Source organism: Chlorocebus sabaeus, chromosome 22, assembly GCF_047675955.1.
Source record: "Chlorocebus sabaeus isolate Y175 chromosome 22, mChlSab1.0.hap1, whole genome shotgun sequence".
Classification (NCBI taxonomy): Eukaryota; Metazoa; Chordata; class Mammalia; order Primates; family Cercopithecidae; genus Chlorocebus; species Chlorocebus sabaeus.
Window position 1 is genome coordinate 42,403,925 of NC_132925.1, and position 13,468 is coordinate 42,417,392.

Sequence of the window (13,468 nt, forward strand, 5' to 3'; positions counted from 1 at the left end):
TGTAAAAATTACATATGAGAACTGTTACTGTCAGGGGAAAATTATCATGAATGGAATGAATGAAAATGACAGATCTTTTCATTTCCATAATGATTTCAAAATAGAATTTTTTCACTCTTTCCTGGTAATAGCAACATCAAAGGTACTGCTCTGATTTTGTTATAATGACAATTTCTTTCTGGGTAGTACAGTTGTTATTCTTAGTTTGTCTTATGCAATGAAATTATTCCTTTCTAATTTTACCAAGATTCTTTCATTTAATGTTGAAGTAGTCTAGGCAACTATAATGTTCATCCTACTTACTGTAAAGTACTAGGTAAGAAGCGCAACTGAGGTCAGGATTTGGCAGTAGTGTAAAAGCTGAGCTTGCTTTTAATTATTATAAAGAGGGGTCCTAAAATAGTTTTTGCACAACAGGATAACAACTATTTCTCCATTTTGTTAAACTTTCATCATTTTACAAGTAAGAAATAATACATGATGCCTAAACTCTAAACAGGTCTTTTGATCACTTTATCCCCCTGCTTTCAGATGTTCAGGGTTATTTCTACAACTGCTTGCCAAATTTACTGCCAACTGAGATATAACACTGCCACTGAGCACGTATCTTGGGAAACAAATCTGATCCAAAATGCTATGTGATGTTCTCTATCTGCTTCCTAAAATAAACTAAGGAACACATGATATTCAAAAATGCCAATTATTAACACTTCTATTTCAAGTATTCTAGAAAAATTCTAACCAAGACCTAAGACCTAAAACAGAAATAAGAAATATACTCAACAGAGAGGAAACAAAGTTATCCTTACTTTTAAAATCATATGCCTGTCTAACTAGAAAACCCACAAAACAACACAAAACTACCTAGGCTAATTAGTAGGTGCACACAATATAAACACACAGAAACAAATGGCTTTCCTCTATGACCAATCACAACCAGTTAGAAAACTGTAACAGGCAAAAATATTTCCTTCATAACAGCTATAACAAATTTACAATATTTTAAGGAATCTGTAGACCTATATAAAAACTATAAATCACTTTACTGAGACCCAAATAGACTTCGTAAGTAAAGATAACATGTTCCTGTGTAGGAAGATACAGTATTATAACAATGGGATTAATTAATTATAAAGCTTAATCAATTTTCATTTGAAATTCCAACAGGTTTCTTTACAGTGAGAACTTTGTGTAACTCTAAAGTTCATTTAGATACATAAAATTCAATAATATCTAAGAAAAAAGAGTAATTAGGGAGGATGAATTGTATATTCAAATATTAAAATACATACCAGTACTAAAAGCATGTTTTAAAACTGTTTTACTGGCCCCCAAACTGGTAGCTTAATATGTGGCCCAAAAACTGATGCTGGAATATACAAGAATATAGTAATATAATAAAGGTGATTTCCAAAGTCAGTAGGGTGAAAAAGAAATATTCAGTAAATGGTATTGGAATAAAATTTCCAAATTTAGCTATTTGTATAAAAAAATTCATTGAATACCATATAACAAAATAAGTAAGAAATAGATAGTTAAATGTAAAAAAGAAATCATTAATCAATTAGAAAAAAATTATTAGAATATTTCTCTATTTTCAGGATAAAGAAGGAATTTCTAAAGTTAAATGAAAATAAAAATGTTAATAAAGCATTATTTGATTATATAAAAACATAAAACTGTGAAGCTAAAATGAGAAAGCAAACAATAACTAGGAAGCTTATTAGTTAACAACACGATCTTCTTTTTTTTCATCTGTTTTACTTATTTTTTTTATTTCTAGAGGCAGGGTCTCAGTCTGTTGCCCAGGCTGGTGGGCAGTGGCGTGGTCAGAACTTTGAACTGCTGGGCTTAAGCAATCCTCCTGCCTCAGTTTCCTGAGCAGTTAAGACTACAGGTGTGCACCATCACACCCAGCTAATTAAAACAATTTTTTTTTTTGTAGAGACAGGGTCTTGCTATGTTGCCCAGGCTGTTCTGGAACTCCCAGCCTCAAGTGATCCTTCTTTCTAGGCCTCCTACAGTGCTGGGATTATAGGTGTGAGTCACTGTGCCATGCCACAATCTTCATAATATATAAAGAATTCAAAAAAGTTTTTAAACCCTAAAATCCCAATAAGGAAATAGTCAAAGACCAATTATCAGAAAAAAATACAAATTACGAATAAACATGAACATATGTTCAATATCGCTAGCAATCAAATAAATGTGTGTGTGTGTGTTTTTTTTTTTTTTTTTTTGAGACAGAGTCTCACTCTGTGGTCCAGGCTGGAGTGCAGTGCCACTATCTTGGCTCATTGCAACCTCTGCCTCTTGGGTTCAAGTGGTTCTCATGCCTCAGCCTCCCAAATAGCTGGGATTACAGGCGTGCACCACCATGCCCAGCTAATTTTTTGTATTTTTAGTAGAGATGGGGTTTTGCCATGTGCCCAGGCTGGTCTCGAACTCCTAAGCTCAGGTAATCCACCCACCTTGGCCTCCCAAAGTGCTAGGATTGCAGGCATGAGCCACTGCACGCAGCCAAATAAATGTTAATTAAAATAATGAAATAACATTTTTCATGTAACAGGGCCTCGCTCTGTCTTCCAGGTTTGAGTGCAGTAGCGTGATCACAGCTAACTGCAGCCGCGACCTTCTAGGCTCAGGTGATCCTCCCATCTCAATCTCTTGGGTAGCTGGGACAACAGGTGCACGCCACCATGCCCAGATAATTTTTTTGTACTTTTTGTAGAGACAGGGTTTTGCTATGTTGGCCAGGCTGGTCTTGAACTCCTGGGCTCAAGCAATCCTCCTGCCCCAGGCTCCCAAAGTGCTGGGATTACAGGCATGAGCCACCATGCCCAGCCTGAAAGATTTTTAAGATAAATTTCAGTTTTGGCCAAGGAGTAGCAAAACAGGAACCCTCACATGTTCTGAAAAGAATGTAAATAGAAACCACCTTCGTGCAAAGCCCTTAGCCATATGTTTCAAAGCCTTTCATTCTTTCACTTCACAAATTGAATATCCATTAGGTGCTCAGCCCATGATGAGATGTGGCCCTTGCCCTCACAGAAGTGACCTTCTTGAGGGGAAGAGACTTTAAACAGGTCATTACACAACCATGTGATTACAACTGTGCTAAGTGTTACTAAGAAATACAAAGTGTTCTGAGGTAATTGAATAGTCATACCTGATTTGCAGTATGGGGAAGGATAGATTTGTCAGGAAAAATGACATTTAAGCTAAGATCTGACAGAAGGAGATGAATTAATTAGGTAAAGTTGGGGGAAAGGGAAGTGAGAAAAGAGAGGCTAGACACAGGGAACTACATACACATGCAAAGGTCCTGAAGTGGGAAGAAACAAAGCCCTGGAAATACAGAAACTGAAAAATGCTTGTCTGGCCTGAGCTCAGGGAGAGAAATGATGCTGGGCCTTCCACACCACAATGGACATTTTGGTCTTTAGCCTAAGCGTAACTGGAAGCCATTTAAGTGTTTTAAGCAGAGAAATAAGATTAGATTTGTTTTCCTGAAAGTCGTCTCTGGCTTCAGTATGAGGAATGGTGTGGAAAGGGAGGGCAAGGGGTGCAGACAGACTAGGATGAGGCCATACAACTATGGAGGTGAGAGAGAGTAAGCGGGGTAACGCCCACTAGAGGACGGCTGTGGAGACAGAAGCAGGCAGATGCCAGATATTTAGGATGTAAGTCACTGAGTCACAAGACACCACTCAAGACAAGCAATCAGAATGACTCAGAGGTTCTGGTGTAAGGAGCGTCACAGATAGTGCTGCTAATGATGATAATGTTCATATCCTTTGATCCAGTAACTCTCCTAGGAATCAATCCTAAGGAAGTAATCAGAAACTTTGACAAAGTTTGTTTGCAAAGATGTTCACTACAGTCTTTTTAAAATTTAAAACTTGTAAGCAATCTAAGTCATCAAAACTTTAAAATAAATTATGATACTACCAAACAATAAAATATTAGGTAGCCATTGAAAAATCATACAATCTCAAGAGAAGCTGCTCAGAGTAAAAGAAAAAAAAAAGCAAGCTGTGAAAATTAATACAATTTTATTTTTAAAACACAGAAAGGCCTACATGGGCATTCCTCAAAATATAACTAGTGGTTATCTCTGAGTAGTGGGACATTTGCAAGTCATATACTTACTAAGGGTAGTATCCAGAATATATAAAGAACTCTTATAACTCAATAATAAAAAGACAAAAACAATTAGAAAATGGGCAAAGGATTTGAACAGACATTTTTCCAAAGAAGATATACAAATGGCCAATACACACATAAAAAGATGCTCAACATTATTAGTCATTAGGGAAACACAAATCAAAACTATAATAATACTTCCCATACACTAGAATAGTTATAATTTTTTTTCTTTGTTTTTTGTACTTTTAGTAGAGACAGGGTTTCACCATGTTGGCCAGGTTGGTCTCAAACTCCTGACCTCGTGATCTGCCCACCTCGGCCTCCCAAAGTGCTGTGATTACAGGCATGAGCCACTGCATCCGGCTTAGAATAGCTATAATTTTTAAAATGGAGTGTTAGCAAGGATGTGTGGAGTGTTAGCAAGGATGTGGAACAAACTGGAACTCTCATACATTGAAAGTGAGAATATAAAATGGTGCAGCTGCTTTGGAAAACGGTTTCTTAAAATGTTAAACACAGAATTACTATATGACCCAGCAATTCTACTCCAAGAGAAATGAAAATACATGTCCACACTAAAACTTGCACATGAATGTTCATAGTAGCATTATTTGTAATAGCCAAAAAATGGAATGACCCAAATGTCCATCAACTGATGAATAGATAAATAAAATGTACATATTCGTACAACCAAATATTATTTGGCAATAAAAAGAACTGAAGTACTGACACATATTACAACATGGATGAACCTTGAAAACACACTAAATGAAAGAAGCTAGGCACAAAAGGGCCAATATTGAATGATTTCACTTATATGATATATTCTAAGTAGTCAAATTCATAGACACAGAAAGTAAAATCAGTGGCTGCGAGGGCCTATGGTAAGGCAGAATGGAAAATGATGCCTTAATGGGTACTGGGCTTCTTTATGGGATAATAGCAATATTCCAGAATTAGATAGTAGTGATGGTTGTACAATATCCTGACTACACTAACAACCAATGAATTGCATACTTTTAAATAGCTAAAATGCTCAATTTTATGTTATGTAGATTTTATTTAATAAAAAAGAACATTGTCTTTACTAAAAGCTCAGAGTCATTTCTCACAACCTCAGAGAGTTATTTCCTTTTTTTTGTGCTTAAGTATTAACTTGAAAACGTCAAATTACTGTGTCTCATCTATAAAATGGGATAACAGCAGCACTGTCCTAAGGTTTTAGGAAGATTTAGAAAGCTAATACCGTATGTGCAAAGTATTCACAATAGTGCCTGAAAAAATAGCTTTAAATAAATGTTAGCTATTGGTAGTATTGTACTTGGAATCTAACCAGAATGTGAAAAAATTACTATTTCTATTTTTATCCAAATTAGTGTCTAACAGACACTTCAATGAGAGGCAGATTTCTTTGACTAAAATCAACAAGGAAAAGGCACAATTTGATTTTTATGTTATTGCTGCTGGTCTAAGATTGAATTTTAAACAGTTTGATCTTTGATTATAATGAGATGACAAAGAGTTCCAGGTATATTCAACATGCTACATCTGTCACAGGAGTACAAAGGGGTTCCAGACACCAAAAACTAAATAATTCTGTCAGCAATGCTACAAGGTCAAAATGAGAGAAAGCAGGTTGGAGCAGCAGGAAGGGAAGCTGGGGACTTTTCTAGTTCTCCTGAGCTGTTAATAGATATTAACAAGCCACTTTACCTCAATGCTTAAAAAAACTGAAATTCTAGACTACCAAACTTACCCATATTGAAATACAAGTTAAACACCAGAAAATGATTATAGACTCTCTTAGATTAGAAACAGTAGTTTTAGAGTTAATGGTAAATTATCTAAATTTTAGAGTTAATGGTAATTGCTTTATCTGAAAATAAGGCAAACAAATCAAAATGTTATGTCTTCAGAAAAGAAAAGGCAAAATCTATTTGCTTAAGAGAATAAAAGAGCGAGCTTTACATATGGTTCATGTTTGTGCAATGCAAAACAGGTCAGTCAGTCAATAAAGCAGAGGGATAAAATTACAACCCAGTAATTATACAACTATAAATAGTGCTTGAAGTCACAAATAAAAGGACACATTCTACTTGAGTAAAAAGTGGACGGCACTATTAGATTAGTATTGGTCTAATAGGAACATAAATAAGAGCACATTAACAAATATTTATTTATTAAGTGTCTAACATTTAATGAACCACAATAATGTCTAGCAATATACATATAAGATATATGAACAAATACATTTTGTATGCGGTCATAAACTATAGACTGTTTTGTCTATAGTTTATATAGACAAAAACAAAAAACACTTAAGCCAAACTGTTTTCCAAACCTTCCAATAAAATATTCCTGTATGTACAGTGAATGGTCAAAAAAAAAAAAGGATTAGAAAGAAAGGATTTTCAAGAGATCAGGAGGCCACTGCTGAGAATGCAGGGATGCTCCTGAAGAGACATTATGATGGTGATTACCTATAGTCATACCTGTGCTCATGCTTTTCATCCCCATTCTGAATCGTATCCGTTTGCCATGAAGGACCTCCGAAAGGTATTTAGCATTCCAGTGTTGTGCTGGCCAATCAAACACCATGTTACAGAAGATTGCAGGTTGTTTTAAAGACATGATAATTTCTTTTGCTTTCTCTGGCGTAAAAGGTTTGACATGTTCACCTAGAAAGAGAAATGAATAGAGCAATAGATAGAAAACTATCAAGTTTTTTCATACAATATGGAGAAAAAAATAGCTAATATTGTTTTTATCATGGCAAATCATTCTCTACAATTACAATGATGTATACATCATTTACTGCTGTTTCTATACACATATGACTTCAAAAGACCTAATTCTTTTCTTTTTTTAGATCCAGGGGTATATGTGCAGGTTTGTTACATGGGTATATTGTGCAATGCCAAGGTTTGGGTTTCTATTGAACCTATCACCCAAATAGTGACCACAGTACTTAACAGGTAGTTTTTTAACCCTTGCTCGTCTCCCTGCCTCCTCTCTTTTGGAGTTCCCAGTGTTTATTATTCCCATCTTTATGTCTGTGTGTACTTGATGTTTAGCTCACACTTATAAGTGAGAACTTATGGTATTTAGCTTTCTGTTTCTGCATTAATTAACTTAGGATAATGGCTTCCATCTGCATCCATGTTGCTGCAAGGGAAATGATTTCATTCTTTTTTATGGCTGCATAGTATTCCATGGTGCATATATATATATATATATATATACATATATATATATATTCTCATATTTTCTTTATTCAATTCACCATTAGTGGGCACCTAGGCAGATTCCATCTCTTAGCTATTGTGAATAATGCTGTGATAAACACATGAGGGCAGGTAAAAAGACCTAATTCTTAAATGATTTTTCTCATACTAAATTTTAAGTGTTTAAATTTTGGTAGATATTTACAATATTCAATGTCAAAAATGAAACTTTAGTGTTAAAAAAGGCTTTCCAACTACATCTTTAAATTTTAGAAGGTGTGATTTTTTGGAAAACACTACTTCCTAAGTAGAGGATTATGTAAGAAATGCTGATGGGAACTACTCTTGAACAACTAGAGTTGCTGCAGTCAGCAACAATTCTACTTGTTATATCACAGGTTAATGCCAGAAAGACTACTGAGTCAATATAGCAGTCAACCAGGGAGGGAGAAAGATTATTTTTACTGCAATTTTAAAAGGATAAAAGATGTACTTAGAATGGCAATCAATATTAATCCTTGGTTTCAACTGCATCTATAAACAGTACAGAAGAGCTGTACAAACCAACATTGTAACTTACTATTTAAATAAATGTCACAGAATCATAAAATATTAATCTTGGATAGGACAGCAAAGATTAGTATTTTTTGAATAAAAGAACAAGCAAGTTTCTCTTTTAAAGACGTCTTAAGATGGCAAGTTTTTTGGGAGGTTTAAAAAATGCTTCATACTCTCTGACCCTCAAAACATATATTTATGATTATTAAGAACAATCAGCTAACCCTCTATTTTAGTTACTTTATCTATAATTACACTGAATTCAAAAAATTAAGAAAAATTCATAAATAGTCCAAATTCTTCTATCCCCCAACCTTCTTCTCTATGATAAAGGGAAGAGGGATAGGGAAGGAATCATCAAAGAACTTGAGTAATTTGTGTTTGTCTAAAGGTAAGGCTTGTTTTTAAAGAAACTGAAAACTTAAATTAGTTTGTCCTCCTTTCTCAGACAAGGACAAAAACTTGGAATCCCTTCTTAAGCCCTCAGTGAAAGTCAGCAGGCTCTAGGCCCTTGGTAGATGACATCTGAGAACAATCTGTTACCTTCTACACAGTCATCATTCTAAGTGAGAAGGTCAGTGTGGATGCTCAGAGGGGAAAGGCAGGAGAGTCAGGGACTGTGTGCAGTGAGGAAGAGAAGGCACCCTTGGTCTCACTGAAAAGCAGCCCCTGGTTTATCTTCAGGTGACCCCTACATGGTAAAGAGCCCTGTAAAGGATAACATCATGTGACCCAGAATACAATTTTCTGTTTTTCCTTGAGATGGTTGCTTTCTGTTGTGTTTTTCACTTTTGACATGTACAGCAACTTTGCATTCAAGTTCTTCATCCATTCCTTATGGGCTTATAAATCTAAGTACAAGGTTACCTATATTGCAGTGCACCAAATCTTCCTGGACTTGGTATGCCTGGATTCCGTGTGTATGAAAATGAACACCCACATTTTTTTATTATGTGTTTTTAAAGTTTTGCTGTAGACTACTTGTATGGAAGGTCAAATTTCTCCTTTACCCTCTTAAAGTCTCTAGCTGAGACTGACATAAAACAGGTTAACAGGGAAACGCATACAAACATTATTCAGAAATTTTTACATGTACATGGGAGCCCTCACAAGAAAAATGAAGACCGAAAGAAGCAGTTAGAGCTTAACATCTATATAGTAGGTTGGGCAAAGAGTAGTAAATTTTGAAAATGTGACAAGACAAGGAAGTTGGGTGAGTACAGGTAATTGTGGAAAAGTGACTGGGAAGATAAAGGTTGGTTTAACAAGGTTTGTTAGTACAGATGTCTCTCAGCCTTTATTACCCATCTTTGGTTACAAGAACGTCTTCCTTGTTCCTGGTACAGGGAGGGTAACTTTCACATGGAAGTTTTACCTCCCACTTTTGGGAAGAAAAAGGGAGCTCAAAATGACCTTGCATCTGCTGTTTTTCAATGCCCTTTTTTTTTTTTTGGAGATGGAGTCTTGCTCTGTCGCCAGGGTGGAGTGCAGTGGTGCAATCTTGGATCACTGCAACCTCTGTTTCCCGGGTTCAAGCGATTCTCCTGCCTTAGCCTCTCAAGTAGCTGGGACTACAGGCACGTACCACCATGTACAGCTAATTTTTGTATTTTTAGTAGAGACGGGGTTTCACCATGTTAGCCAGGATGGTCTTGATCTCTTGACCTTGTGATCCACCCACCTCAGCCTCCCAAACTGCTGGGATTACAGGGGTGAGTCACTGTGCCCGGCCTTTTCAATGCCTTTTACCCAAAATAATCAATGTACCAAAGTGGCATATTTGGGGGTGGCATATTTTGATCCCTACACTATGAAAAGCTATAATATATTCATGATAAATAGTATTCTATTGTTCATGGCATATAAATTGGAATCATCCTTTGGGAAACAACTGGGAAAATGAAAGAACTGTTCATTATCTAACTAATGTTATAGGAATTTACTGTAACAAATAATTAATCATGAGCTATGTATAGCATACACATACACACACACAAATGTCTACTACCGCACTATAACAACAAAAAATGTAAACAACTTAATGCCCCAAAGCAGAAAAATATTTACTAAATTATGATAAGGCAATCCCATAGTATACTATATTCATTAAAAATGAGGGCTGTCTAGAAATATGTAGAGATGTGAGGTGGGAAGGGAGAGTTGGACCTGAAGTTGACTCAGAGCTATTGCAATAGCCAAGCGATAAGTATAGTACAGGCCTGAACAACAGAGGTGGCAGTGAGTAAGTGAGAGATGGTAAAGATGAAGAAATACTCAGAGAATAGTATCAAAGGCTATTACAACCAGAGATGTGGGGTGGGAGTCAGATGTAGCCACAAGACTGAGTTGTCTAGACTTGGTGACTTGCCATAAGAGAAGTCAAGAGCAATAACTCATTGTGTTGGGAAGATGAGTAGTTTGATTTTGAACACAGGCACCATAACGATACCATACATTTAACTGTTTAATGCTTCACTGTTTACAATGCACTTTTACATACATTAAAAGTGCTCATCTGATCTTATAAGAAGCCTGTAAAACATAGGCAGAGACAGTCATTTATTTCCATTAACTGAAGGAAGAAATGGAAGCTTAGATGTCAGAGGACTGGAACCAGATTTATCAGGTCCCCTCAGTCCAAGTCCAGTGCTATTTCCACTGCACAATCCTATTTCTAGAGAATTGACTGTGCAACTTAACTAGGGCTAAAAACTCAGAAGAAAAAATATAAACCTGAAAGGATACACAGGAAAGTTCAAGATCAATTCATAAATAATCATTCACATGTGCTCTGGGGAGAGAGGAATGTTTTGAGGAGCGCATGAGTTGTATGTGCACGTGCACACATGGCAGGGAGTGCTAGTTGCCTTTGACAAAGCCTCTTTGCTTGGCCAAACTTTAGTCAGGCTTTGATTCTTTTGCTAGGTCCATCTATGCACTTCCTTGTAAAACCCAGTTTTAGGCAAGAACCTTGCTAAGTCAGTTAAGCAAGAATTGCCCCCATCCCTGACATCTGATCAGGTTCTTCATCCTCAACCAACCTCCAGGTGATATCTGATCACCTTGGCCTGCCTTCAGCAAGAATCCTGTTAGGTTGGTTTAGCCAGATTTCCCCTTACCCCTGGTGTTTCCTCTTAGTAATTTCTCATCCACTGACTCTGCTCCTTAGCTGTAAATTCTCACTTGCCCATGCTGTCTTTGGAGTTGGGCCCAATCTCTCTCCCCAACTGAGAGACCCTGTTACAGTAGTCCTTGTATCTATGGTGATGGTCCTGAGTAGTCTTCCTTACCATGCTTTAACAAGTGTCACTGAATAATTTTTTCTTTAACTTCTACTTACCCAATACTCATTCTCTTCTTCCTTATTAAAAGAACTTTGGGCAACAGGAGTGACTGAAAAATTTTATTTCCCAGACTTCTCTGCAGACAGGAGTAGCCAAATATAGATAGATAGATAGATAGGGAATATATATATATAATTTCCGTGTGTGTGTATGTGCGTGCACGCGCACGCGCACATACCGAAGTTGTGAGTCAGCCTTTTTGCCCTCATCCTTTTCTATATGCTGCCTGGAAAGCAGACATAATGATTAGCCCTCTTGAGAGACAAATGAAAGGTCCAGGAAACTGCAAACCTTAAGCAAAAGAATGCAAATATGTTCATCTTCGAGCTACGAACCAACTACTACCTCCTGAATCCTTTTAGATTAAAAAAAAAAAAAAACCTTCTAGTCAAGACTGTTATTAATTCATAGCTGGTATAACACCTTGCTGTCTGAGGCCATCATTTTCAAGGATAACCATATTCTCCCTATACAGTGCTCTGTGGCTTGGGCTGGATGAATCATGGCTGGTCTGACACACAGTCTGACACACACAGTTCTAAGGTTGTAAAATACTCAACCTATGAACATTTTGCTTCTGGAACTTTAAAGGGCAGAGAAAAACAGAAGCACAAATTACTTTGGGGTAGGGATTTATTTATTCTACTTACCTTACATTAGAGCCAATAGATCACATGGCTTCGATTATTCCCAAAATGGTTGATATTTGAGTAGATGTAACTGGGTAGCCTTTTATAAATATGTACACAGGTGACAGTAACACATGAGTAGTGTTTTGACAAAAAAGCTACAAAGTAAATATTCTCTAGCATAAAGTTAAATTAAAAAATTTAATTATCTGATCTAAAAATCCCACACATCCCAGAGATTAAAATAGGAGACCTCCAATACTAAAATTTGCTGAGAGAGTGCCTGGCCTAGTGACTGGTATATATTAAATGCCAAAACATTTGCTAAATGAATGAAAGCACTATGAAGTGTGTGCAAAGCGAGTAGTAGGATGTTCATCATAACAGGAAATTAGCATATTTACAGAATTTCAGGCCCATCGTGAAATAAAACAATCAGCTGGTTTTGAGATAAAACTAATTTAGCTTCTGATAATTTAATCAACAATAAACTGGGCCATTAAATTAATGAATTTAAATGTTACAATTTCCTTTCAAGAAGAATGCGATGCTACCCTGTATTAATTAAACAGCCTACGGATGCACCCAGTTACTCCATGCTAGAAATATTTTGCAAAGAGCTATAAAAATTCTGAAGCAACCTCAACAGTCTTCAAAGAATAAGGGTATTTAGGTCTAAACTTGCAGCAGGTAGTAATTTTTAACTAGATGACTTAGAAACTGCTGAAAAAAACAGATTAGTGATCTGGGTATTACACAGTAATTTTTTCTCTCTCCAAATGTAGCACGTTCTCCAGTCAATTTATTATAGCCTTAGTTAACAACTAATTCTTTGGAGATAGTGAAACATCATCACAAATAAATTGCATCCTTCTCAGTAATTTTTAAAAATTAATGCAAAGTACAAGATAATTTGAAACCTAATTTCTCTGAGTATGCCAACTATCCGGTGTCGGTCAACTAACACCTGGCCTGGATTTGTAGCTGAGATTTCAACTTTAAGACAAGAATAAGGAACATTTACCATGTGTCCAGAATACTCCGAATATTAATAGAACAGAACAAAAATCTTGAAATTATACCTTGTCCCTCATCAGGTATAATTTTAATGAAAAAATTAAAAAGATTTTTAAAAACCTTCAGAAGTTGACATAAGAGTAAGTCTCACATTACAATACAGAGACTCACTATAATGATATAGCATGAATTTAAAACTGGGTCCTGGCACAGTGAGATCATTTATTTCTGAATGTACACATCTAAGTATATATGTGGTGTTTCATCAGACAACTATCGTATATACATATGAGAAATTTTAAAACCTCTGGAATGGTAGATATTAGGGCAAAACATAATGACCATTTGGGCCATGTTAGAAAAACCCGATGGAATCGTGCAAGTGCTAGCTAACAAAATGACTGGATTAGTACTAAAGACTGAATGGTAAAACTTACACTAAAAAGAATTTTTCATTTTGTAGCCACTATTTTAAAATGTCAACACAAACTAAGAAAATTCTCCTGAAAGGCAACATAATGCTTAAGTAAAATGATGGCTAACCATA

General features: G+C 36.0%; 1 protein-coding gene across 1 annotated transcript in view; it reads right to left on the reverse strand.

The window, feature by feature from the left end:
- HSPBAP1 (HSPB1 associated protein 1) overlaps positions 1–13,468 on the reverse strand; it is a 48,798-nt gene that overhangs the window by 29,545 nt on the left and 5,785 nt on the right. Inside the window, exon 2 of the mRNA XM_007985595.3 lies at positions 6,642–6,827. Coding sequence (XP_007983786.2) covers positions 6,642–6,827 — 186 coding nt within the window. The remainder of the gene's footprint in view (positions 1–6,641; positions 6,828–13,468) is intronic.